The sequence below is a fragment of the Mustela nigripes genome, chromosome X (assembly GCF_022355385.1).
Source record: "Mustela nigripes isolate SB6536 chromosome X, MUSNIG.SB6536, whole genome shotgun sequence".
NCBI classification, from domain to species: domain Eukaryota; kingdom Metazoa; phylum Chordata; class Mammalia; order Carnivora; family Mustelidae; genus Mustela; species Mustela nigripes.
Window position 1 is genome coordinate 91306914 of NC_081575.1, and position 12098 is coordinate 91319011.

Below are 12098 nucleotides of genomic sequence, written 5' to 3' on the forward strand. Positions count from 1 at the left end.
AGTACACCATTTATGTTTGTCTAGAAGAGATCTGTACTGCCTCTCTTTTTTTGGTATCACACGCAGCAATCAACAGTCAGCTGAGCAGAACCTCAGTATCAAGCAGTGTAGCTTCAACGAATGCAATAAATGCTTATGAAACAGAAGATTCCATGAACTGTTGGTGTCTTGCAAGTCACAATCCTAGCAGTCTCAAATTTCTCGTCCTGCAGAAGGAATTTCCAGGTGAGGTTAAAAAAACCATAATTAATCACAATGAAACCATTTTCAAATTTCTGTTTTTAAAATAATCCCTGACATCAAAAAGCCAGGAAAGAACTGTATAAGGAATGAAACACAAGGGGAAACTGAAAAATTACTTTATTATATGAAGAAACATAAACAGTAGTTATTAGAGTCAATGGCTGCGAAGCAGCCTGCGAAAAAGTTCACATCCACAGTTTATTGACTGAGAGGTACTGACACATAACACTCATAACCACAGCACTAATGTTCTAAGGTGGTTTCCAAGGAAACGCAGTATTTGACACTTTTAATGTTTATTTTCCCATTTACAAGCCTGAAAAGATTAAACCCATATTCAATTAAAGTCTAACAGGATCAGGCATTCAACTCATAAAGCATAACTGTCAAAAGACACTAGCTACTATGTCCTTCATGAAAGATGAAAGATACAAAAATGAACAACGCATAATCACCAAAAGCAATTTCTCAGATTCCAGTGAGGTTTTCTTCCTCCAAGTACCATGTGTTTAGTTGCTAATATTTGTAAGCAACCTATGGCCAGACAAAGGGCAACTGCTGAGTTCTCTCCAGAATAAAGACCATTTACACTTGCCCTTCCATAAGGTCAAAGGCCAAGGTATTCACTCGAGACACTCATGGAGATGATACTGCTTATTTCTCTTCTAACAGTAAAAACATAGTAACAACCTGTTTATGGACTTGAATAACTATACGAACAACTCCTTAAATATGCATGGCACTTTAAGATATTTTCACAGCATTTTCATATCTCTTATTTTAATTTGATCTTTCAACCAACAACCTTGTGAGGTAGGCCGCGCAAGTATATCATCCAAATTTGGTGGGTGAAGAAACTGAGGCATACGACAATTCAGTAACTTGTGGGCTACACAGGGGGCGCCAGTCTCTACACTGTGCTGTCTCCAGTAATGGAGAGACAAAGCCTAAATGTGTTTGATGATCTTATTTCAATATATTCTGATGAAACACTTCAACTCCATTCAGCTAAATGATCATGATTCAGTTCGAGCAGCTGTCATGACAAGTTACGGCATGCAATTAATTAGACAAAGCACTGAGAGTTTTAAAAATTGGAATTATAATGAAAAGCATTTTAACTCTCAACACACGAGGAAATTTGCTTGTTTGTCTTTCGGGCATCCTAGCTCTGCAGTCTGAACTATCATCACTTTATCATTTCAGAGGTATAATATAAATAATTTTAAAACAAAAATTCTCAGTTCACCATGACTTAAATTTTTACCACACAGAAAATAACAGTGGTTTCTCTCCCCCAAAGTGAATGGACACACATGGTCCCAGAGCAGGGATATCTGTCTGTCAAGGGTTAAAAATGACAAGATGTCCAGTTTAGTGAGCAAACCTCTTTGGCCTTATAAATGTGGCTTATAATTGGGTTATAGGAGCCTGACAGACCATCACTGTTAGTTTGGTTTGGGGTCATTTAAGATGCTTAGCTATCTTCTACATTTAAATGATTTAAAATGCATTTGAAGGCTGAGATTTGGTAACAGTTCTTGAGACAGGCTTCCAAGCCAAGGTTGGATGTATCCAACCCTTCATCCCTCTCTAATTTGGACCACAATTCCTGCTCAAACTCACCATGTGTAACCTGTCTCCTGACAGACTGCCTATTAAAAACTGGGTCGGGGGTGGGGCGGGGAAGAAAAGAAGAAAGAAACTGAGTGGGTCAGAAAGTTCAGCCATTAGGGGTCCTTAGACCATACACCCTGACTGCCATGCAATGTCCAGCCCAGTCAGTGACAAGTCACCTGATCCAGATATTTCCTTATCAAGGTTTTTATGGTAGACATAATGGCACTAGATCCGGGCATTTTCCCGAGACAACTGAGGGTACGCTATATAATCCTTTGATGAAATAAATACGGTTCCAGATTAAAAGAGAAATTATACTGGAGACAGGAGAGCACAGAAGCATAAAATTGGAGATAGCATTCAAAAAACTCACAATCATGCCGAATCAAAATACATTCAGTTAAAGACAAAAATCCTCTGGTCATTTCATCTCTTTGTATAATTTAAAAGTTTCTGAAGTCAGTATCTAACTTGGGAGAGGAGACCCTTTCCTTTCCAATAATGAAAAGTAAAATGCCCTACGTAGTTACGCCTGGGGAGAGATTTCTGAGGAGTTCCCTAGAAAAGCTTAAGTTAACCAATGTAACTCTTGTCTAAAGCTCTTCTGACAGGCTAGGAAGAAAAGGCGGAAGAGAAGACTCTTTTTTCTTCTTTGTCAAGAAGGCAAATCCTAACAAAGTCAACTACAAATTTCCCAGAATTGCAGGATGGGACTGAACCTTGAGGAGGTTTAAACCTGCCTTCCAGCAGATTCATTTATCTTCAACCATCCTGAGAAGGTAAGATTTCTGCTTATAAAAGCCTATATCCTTTTGATATTTTAACAACCCTTGTAATCCAGAATCTCTTGAACACATTGAAGGAATACAAACCATCCTAAAATCCTCGGGCTTCCAAAGCCAAACCCAGAATTCAATTTTGCATCCATGAATCCTTGGGAATAAAGTCTCCAAGTGGGAACTTTTGAATCACAGCAGGGCAAGGTGGCTATAGCTGGTTATGTACAAAGAGCCCTAATGAGAGAAAATGGAATATCTGCCTATTCAAAAAGCAAACTTGAACAGCCCTCTCTGAAAAGTCTGACAGGAATGATATTGCTGATGACAAAACCCTAGTCACCTTCTGTGGTCATGAGGACAGCTCTTGAATGAAAGCTATGCTCAGAGAAAATAAAACAAAAGGCTACCTACACCAGCAGTTCAAAAAAACCTAGAAAACCAGAAAGCTCCTGTCCTCATTCTACCTGATGGATCTAACCAGCCCAACTCAGATAGCAAAGGGCCCTTATCAGGGAAAAGGCCAGTAACACCTGGGAGATTAAGGTCAACTATAAATAGTGGGACCCTGGGCTGTCTCTCCAATACTCAGGGCTTTCCTTGGCTTCTCTCCATAGTTCCCACATGCCCAAGAGCTCTCTAAAGAGGAGCAACTCACAGGGAGTTAAGAGCTAACTTCCCTCTCTGTCAACTGCACAGGGCCCGTCCCTTGTATGAAGAACAAGGATCAACCCAGAAAACAGTAGGTCTGAACTCCGAGAGACTCAGGTCCTACTAAGCTGAGCAGAGCTCTTCGGTATTCAAAATCTGGCTGGGCACAGAACTTATTTTACTGCTAGAAGGTGTCTCATCTCTGTCTCCGACTGACCTTTGATCCGCCTTGCCTACAGACTCACGGGACTTCCGCTGCCTGCAGTGACAGCAGACACACTTTAGCCACTCTTGAAAGCCTTCCGAAACAGTGGAGGAGAAGAGCTTTTTGCAAGGGTGGAAGAACTGATAGAACACAAGCATGAACAGGATGGCTGTGCAGTAGCCAACGAGCAACTGCAGAATCAGCAGAGGCGCGCACACGTACATATAGATGTCAGTCTTGTAAAGATACCACATGAGCAGGAGGACGGCATTCTCAATGAATCTCAGCATGTAGTACACCAGGAGCCGGTACCAGTTCTGGGACTTGCTGATGAGGTCAGGGTTGTTGATTTTCAGCTGCACGGCTGACCAGCAGAACATATTGATCCCGGCATAGAGTAAGGTGAGGAAGCCCAGGACAATGGTGGTGCCCACGCGACTGAGGGCCTTCTCGATGTTCTCGGGGAATGGGGAGCCACTGCACCAGAAGAGGATCCAGGGATAGAGGAAGAAGCTGAAGAAGTTGATGAGCACGACCATTACCACCCAGGCCTTCAGGACGGAGGTAAAGAGGACCAGGACAATGACTCGAGTGGCAATCTCGAAGCTCCTCCAGAGGAAGATACACACATAGGCCAGAGGCTTTACTTTGACATCATACTCATCGTACTTGATCTTGATGGCTAGAATGTTGCAGCGCAACGCTCCGTATACAATGGACAACAGGGACAGGACCATGAAGAGACCTGGGGAGAGGAGAGAAAGAGCACGGTCGAGTCTCACCGGCACCAAGAATCCTGCTCTCGCAGATACTTCCTCGTCCCTATTTCTCAGACCCCTCTCTTCTCTGCTCACCGGATGACTGCCAGCGGTCCGTATCCGCTCGCTGTGCTGCATGGCTTTTCCCAGGGCCGCATGATGCTGCTCTGCCCAGGGGCCGGGGAGGCCTACGGGCCAGGGAATCCATGCTCCGGGACAGCCCTCCTGATCCAAGTCTAGCCCTGATAAGAGCTGGAACAGAACTACCCTGCCCACCCCCCTGCCCCCCATGCCTTGGGTAGCGCAACTCCGAGGCCTGTGTCCTCTCCAATTTTCCAGTGTTTCCTTACAGACAGCTTGCTGGTCATGCGTGGTGACTGCTGTCTAACCCCGCTCCCTTTGTTGGCTGCCGTGCCTGCCTTGTCTTAGTCCCTTCTCCCGTGCTCCTTACCCCCTCCTCCAAAGACACATGCACGCAGAGCCTTGTCTCCATGTCTGCTTCAGGGTCAACTCAAATTCAGACATCTTTCTAACGCCATCTTGCTCTGCCAGAATATGTGAGTTCCTTTATGTAGTGTGTTCTGTCTCCTCCCTTAGCTTATAAATTCCCACAGAGTCAAGAATGACCAAGTCTGGGTGCCTGGATGGCTCCGTGGGATAAGCCTCGGCCTTGGGCTCAGGTCATGATCTCAGGGTCCTGGGATCAAGGCCCTCATCGGGCTCTCTGCTCAGCAGGGAGCCTGCTTCCTCCTCTCTCTTTCTGCCTGCCTCTCTGCCTACTTGTGCTCTCTCTCTCTGTCAAATAAATAAATAAATAAAGTCTTAAAAAAAAATGACCAAGTCTGACGTTCTGTCTTGGTGCCTCTGAACACAGGACAGCAGTAGGTACACAAACAGAAAGGTCTCAATAATAAATTGCTCAGTGAGTTCCTCTATATCTGCGAGAACTTGCAATTAATATTCCAACTATAGAATGCTCACTTTTCTTTACTCTTCAGTTACATTTAAGACCATAACTGCGGATTGCTGAAGAAACGAGAATCTCTCACCATTACTGGGAATCTTGTCTTGGGCTGAAAGGCCTTGGTGTTTCAAGAAATCTCAACTTGAGCTGCTTATTTCTTTTTAAAGAGCTGGGGTTTTTTTAAAGATTTTATTTATTTATTTGACACAGAGAGAGAGAGAGATCACAAGTAGGCAGAGAGGCAGGCAGAGAGAGAGAGGGAAGCAGACTCCCCACTGAGCAGAGAGCCAGATGAGGGGCTCCATCCCAGGACCCTGGGATCATGCCCTGAGCCTAAGGCAGAGGCTTTAACCCACTGAGCCACCCAGGCACCCCTTGAGCTGCCTATTTCTTAAAATGACCTGTGGCTTGGGGCACCTAGGTGGCTCAGTGGGTTAAAGTTTCTGCCTTCAGCTCAGGTCCTGATCCCAGGGTCCTGGGATCGAGCCCCACATCGGGCTCTCCACTCAGCGGATAGCCTGCTTCCTTCTCTCTCTCTGCCTGCCTCTCTGCCTACTTGTGATCTCTGTCAAATAAATAAATAAAATCTTAAAAAAAAATAACCTGTGGCTAATGGCTTTCTTCAATTTATACCAAGCATAAATATGGCTCATTTTAAATGGGACCTGGTGGGGCGGCTAGGGGGGTTAATCAGTGAAGCGTCTGCCATCGACTCAGGCCATGATCTCAGGGTCCTGGAATCGAGCCCCTTGCTCAGTGGGGAGACTGCTTCTCCCTCTCCCAATGCCCCACCCCCCACCCACCCCCCCACCCCCGGCTCAGGCTTTCTCTCTCCCGCCCCCACTCAGATAAATGAAATCTTAAAAAAAAAAATGGGACATGGTACTGTGTTCGAGAGTACAACCCTGGTTGTGAGCTACTGTCTCAGAAATGTGCCGCCAAGCCATTAACACAAACTGTATGGTTGAAAATGAAATATAATCCCTTACGACAGACCAGCACCACCTCCAAATACTGGAGCAAGGAGAGATGGGAGGCAGGGCTTGGGGTGAGGAACCCAGAGTCTGGCTCTGGTTTTGGTCTTGTCCCGCCAGGCCACACCAGGGAAATGGTGATCTCTTTGGGTTCTGTTTTCTCACCCATAAAATTGAGATGATAATACCTTCTATGTCTGCTTCATAAAGTGCAATGTCCATATAACATAATAGTCTCTACCTTAAATGGGTAATTTAAAACACATGGGAATAAAGAGTTTTTTTCCTTATTTAAGTTCTTTTTTTTTTTTAAGATTTTATTTATTTATTTGACAGACAGAGATCACAGGTAGGCAGAGAGGCAGGCAGAGAGAGAGAGAGGAAAGCAGGCTCCCTGACGAGCAGAGAGTGCGATGCGGGGCTCGATCCCAGGACCCTGGGACCATGACCTGAGCCGAAGGCAGAGGCTTTAACCCACTGAGCCACCCAGGTGCCCCTCCTTATTTAAGTTCTAAATCAATGAAAAAACATCTATATTTGGTGGACATAAAAGCTCTGAGGCTTTGTTACTTATTTGCCTGGGAGAAGCTCAGTTTTACTCAAAGCATCGACTTTTTTCATTGTCTTTTGGCACGGATTTAAATCATCAAATCCATTCACTGGAAAGACTATCATCTACTAATCAAATTTAAAAGACAGAAACACTATCACAGGAGTATACTGGGCAGCAATTGGACTGAATTATTTTTCCTGAGAGGCTAACTCAGTGGAGCGTTGTAAAGTAGTACGTTACCAGTGATGTATTTTTATATGTTTTATGTATTTTATATTTTTACAAATTTCTACACCCTAAGGATTTAACATTGAATCTTCTTCTCTTAGCCCTTCGGTTTTCCCCACAAGAAAAATATTTCATATGCAGAAGATGAGCTAAGCATAAGTAATTAAAATGTCAATTGTATCTTTGCATACATATAGTATTTATATAGTTATATTTTGGTTCTTCAAATTATTTATTACTTTTAACAGTACAATGACCCAAATGATTTTTTAAGCATTTACCCATTTTTCTCTTGTTAGGCCAATTATTTCCAAATTGCATTTATTTCTCTATAAAGAGAATGAGCCAACGATTACCCAACTGGTGCTCGGTGGCAACCACCCACTGAAGCCTTTTGAGAATGCAAAGAAATTGTCATAAAATCACTGACTTCAATTGTCATTCCCACTGTTGGGTGGTCATTGCAAAATGTCACAGGTAGAAAGGGGTCCAGGAAGAGAGATGTACTTGGAAGACAAGAAGGCTTGTACAAAATGCTTGGAATGCACATCTCTACCTCTTGAATTAAGCTGTCATGCGAATACCTACTTATTCAGACTTAAACGGAAAAAAGTTCCGTGATGCCACTTTCCAACCTTATCTTTCCACGGTCAACACAAAAGGGCTCCATTGTCAGTCCTGCTCATTTTAGTGGCACTTCATAGAAGTCTCACTTCCCTCTAATAATCCTATTCTCATTTCCTATGAGTGTGTGTGTGGCGGGGGGCATTTTGCTGCTCTAGTCTTTTATTAGAAGGCAAGACATCCCCTTAGGTAAAGCTGAACAGAAGACTTTGGCACTATTCCAAACTCTTGCCATACTTATAAAGCTTCTTCCTACTCAATTCCCGTCAAATCATCTCCTCCCAAATGAACTCTTTTCCTATTTCATAGAGAAACAAATTGTTATTAGGCATGAATTTACTCATTTCCTGACTTGACACCCAAACCAAATCTCTATGTTAAGTGATGAAGAATATTTTATTGCCCAGGATTCCTCTTAGCAGGGGAATTCTCTATGTAGGAGAAGGGGAACAGCTTCTCTGTTGCTTTGGAGAGGTAACAGCGGCTGCTCCCCAGATGGGAGACGGTATATGGCAGTTCTCTGTGATGTGACTACTCTCCATGGACACTGGATCTTCAAATAATAATGACTAAACTTATCAAATGTTTAGGTGGAATAGACATTTCCCCCAAATTTAGTGAATGACTTCAAGGAAGGAACCGAGGCACACTGAGGTGGCAGAGGGCAATTGAAGGGGTTAGCACAGGAAGCTTCTGAAAATAGGAATTTTAACCAGATTTCTTTCTCTCTCTCTAAAAATTTTTGTTATTTATTTGCCAGAAAAAGAGAGAGAGCACGCATAAGCAGGGGGAGGGCAGAGGGAGAAGCAGGCTCGCCGCCAAGCAAGGAGCCCCATGTGAGACTCGATCCCTGAACCCTGGGATCACGACTTGAGCCCAAGGCAGACGCTCAACGGCTGAGCCACCCAGGCATGCCTTTAACCAGATTTCTGAAGGGCAATACTTTCATCTCTTTTTCTTTCAACTCAGCAGCTGGAAAGTGCTTTCTTTACTGTCGAGAGCCACGATCTCCACCTGTACTGCACTCCACCACTTGCTTCCTTTTCAAAAACCTTGTTCCATCAATTATCGTCTTTCTCTTCTGAATTTGCAGCTGCTCTCGCTCTCTCGGCTTTGTTCCTTGAGTGTATGAATATGCCTATGTCAGCTGCATCTAAAAAACCATCCTTCACTTGCAAAAACCGACATAATTGTGGGAGCTGTGTGATGGAACGGGAGATTCATTATAGTAGCTTCTCAATCTTTTCGCCTGTCGCAAAATTGCTATAATAATAATGCTAAAAGGGAGGAAGGAAGAGAGGGAGAGAGACAGGGAGGGAGGGAAGGGAAGGAAGAGTAGGGTGCGGGAGAGAGAGAGGAAGGACCCGTCCGTCACCCTGAACTTCTGTCTACTATTCCTCTGTCCTTGACGCTTTTCAGTCAAACCTCCTGAGTTATCTCTGATCACAACACTCACTCCTTCATCCTCAAACTTCTTGCAGTCTGGATTCTGGTCTGGCTCCTTCCTGATCTCTCTGTAACATGGGTTGCTGCTTACTCACACCTTCTCGAAACTTCTCTTGGAGAAGAGATCACGTTGTTTGCTACTAATCATTCTCTTGCTTTCCTTGTAGCCTCTTCTCAACTTCATCCATAGGTACATCTTTCTCTTCCACTCAGGAGCCATGCTTTTATGGTCTCCTTCTATCCCGTGGCCTACTAGATTTCTCTTCCTACAGATCTTACAAGTGCCTCAAAACAAAACCACAGAACAAAACTTATTTTCCTGAAAATTCCTGATGTTTCCTCTATTAGCCCATGACACACCATCAGCCCAGATCACCCTATCCAGAAATCTACGTGTTCAGTAGGACTTTTCACCTTCCTGTCCCATCACAGCCAAGTAGATCTCTCAACTCTTGCTGCTCTGTGTGGCTCATGGACCAGTGGCGAAGACACTGGGAATTTGTTAGACGTGCTCCACCTCAGACCCAGTGAATCAGAATCTGTATTTCGACAGGATTTTCAAGGTGATTAGTATGACCATTACAGTTTGAGAAGTACTGCCCGAAGTTCTTTTCCTCTTGCCTTTCTGGTTCTGTCCCTTGTTAACTCTCATGTGGTTCTTGCCACGGGGTCCTAACTCCTTTCTTTCTCTGCCGCCAGTCTTCCTTGTCTTTTTGCCTGGATAAACCCTATTTGTTTTAAGGTTCAGTTAAAGTGTTAACTCATCAATGATGCTTTTCTTCAGCTTTTATTTGACTATATTCATTCAGTTGTGCTAAATGCTTCCAAGACTCTTCTGAGCCCAATTAACTGCCCCTTTATTGAGATCTTACAGCCATCTATCTATGCAGACTTTGATTTCATCACTTGATATCTTGGGTTTGGCACGATCTCCTATGTGGTGCCTCTGTTTTGATACAGATTTTTGTCACCAGCACCTAGCACAGTGACTGGCACAAAGCAGGTAATTGATACATGTATACTGAATAAATGAATAAGTGAATTAAAAATGGCACAACCTGTGAACAGCCCTTTTTCTGCACTGAATACAGAATGTAAGCTCCGGGTCTCTCACAGACTTATAATTGAAGTGAGCAATGAGAACTCTCAAAGCCCCTTACCAGAGGGGGATGTCTGCGGTTATGGGCTTCCTATGCAAATACATCTGCTTCCGTGGGCCTTTCTCAATCAAGAAGTTGCACCCGTTTCCAACATTTCCTGAGGTCAGATCCAAATTAGAAAATGTCTTTGAGATTCAAGTCTACATTCTAAAAAAATCCTCTTTGAGGTACATGACAGGCCTGCAAAACAGGGAGATGTAGGACCAGTACAATATTCTCTGACCACGGGCATAACTAAGGAAGCTAAGCACTGCATCCGCATGTGAGGCCCAACCAGAAGCAAGACCATTCTGGAGGATCCTGGCAGTGTTGGGTTTTCCTGGGCCACTTATCTAGTAGATCACTATTCTGGTGGGATTCTACAGCTTACTCCTGGGAGTGATCCCTGACTGCTTATTCTAGAACCCAGGGTTCTACTTTATCGTTTTTTTCCAGTGTGCAGCTCTAATTCGACTCCAGGCCCCAACGATCGGTTAACAAACTGTCAATAAAGAGGCTGAGAATGAGAGAGCTCGTCATCACCATGAACTTGTATCTGCCTCTGCTACCCTCCCTCCCCAGCTGCTACCACAAAAATGGCTTTGGTTCTTTATTTTAATGGCTTTACTGAGATATAATTTCACACACTATACAACTCACAATCTAAAGTGTACAATTCAGTGGGTTTCTTTGAGGTCCATTCACAAATATGTGCAACCATCACCAGAGTCAATTTTAGTACATTTTTATCACTTCAAAAAGAAATCTGGTGCCCATTAGCTATCATTTCTCTAAGACCCTTGCCATACTCGGCCAGAAGCAACCACTAATCTACTTTGTGTCTCCAAAGATTTCCCAGTTTTGGACTTTCACGTGAATGAAATCACATAATATGTGCCTTTTGTGACCAGTTTCTTTCACTTAGTATAATGTTTTCAAAGTTCATCTATACTGTAGCATGTATTAGTCTTTCACTCATTTTTATGGTTAAATGATATTCTACTGTAGGACTACAGTACACTTTTCAATTCATTCATTAGTTGATGTCAATTTGCATCATTTCTGGTTACTTTGAGTAGTGCTGTTATGAACGGTCATGTACAAATACATTCTCTTCAGTCTATCATATGCTGGGTCGTATGATAACTTTATATTTAATCATCTGAGGAACTGCCTTGCTATTTCCCAAAGCAACTGAACCATTTTATATTCCCATCAGCAGCGGATGAGGTTTCCAATTTCTCTATATCCTTGTCAATGTTTGTTACTATTATTGACTTAATTCTTATTATTACTAACTTTTTGATCCTAGCCATCCAAGTGGGTGTGAAGTAGTATCTCATTGTGATTTTGATTTACATTCTTCTGGTGACTCAGGAAAATTTGATGCCAAGCATCTTTTCTTCTTTTCATGTGCTTATTGGTCATCTGTCCATCTTCCTTAGTTCCTTTTCGTTTCTAACTGTAGAACAAACTCACAAGAAATTTCACACTGTCCCATAAGTATCCCAAAAAGTCTGACAAAATTCAAAGGCCATATCTGCACAGACTAATTTATATCAGCCTTACCCAGAGCCATCAATGAGCATTAAAAAAAAGTATAATTCTATCTTCTCATGCATTTTTAATTCCCTAAAAAAAAAAAACTGGCATGAAAAAGCCAAAAGGGATTTTCATCCTGGCAATGGTAGATTCCTTTGTTTTGGTCTAATATTTCTGCCAAGAACAACTGGAAAAACATCCACTCAAAGGCATCAGAGATCTACCAAAGCAGCGAGTATTTCCGGGGCCAAGATCGCAAAGAAAAATCCCAAGAAAAAATTCTGAAGCTGCTTTTCCCCTCAAGATATTTGCCCGTATGACAGCAGGTACTAAGAGACTAAGACTTTGAACACAGCTTTCAGTAATGTCTCAGAG

At 43.0% G+C, this 12098-nt stretch overlaps 1 protein-coding gene across 1 annotated transcript in view; it reads right to left on the reverse strand.

The window, feature by feature from the left end:
* Nucleotides 1-343: 343 nt before the first annotated feature.
* XK (X-linked Kx blood group antigen, Kell and VPS13A binding protein) overlaps nucleotides 344-12098 on the reverse strand; it is a 41840-nt gene continuing 30085 nt past the window's right edge. Inside the window, exon 3 of the mRNA XM_059385361.1 lies at nucleotides 344-4240. Within this exon, the coding sequence (XP_059241344.1) occupies nucleotides 3414-4240 (827 nt within the window). The 3' untranslated portion in view covers nucleotides 344-3413. The remainder of the gene's footprint in view (nucleotides 4241-12098) is intronic.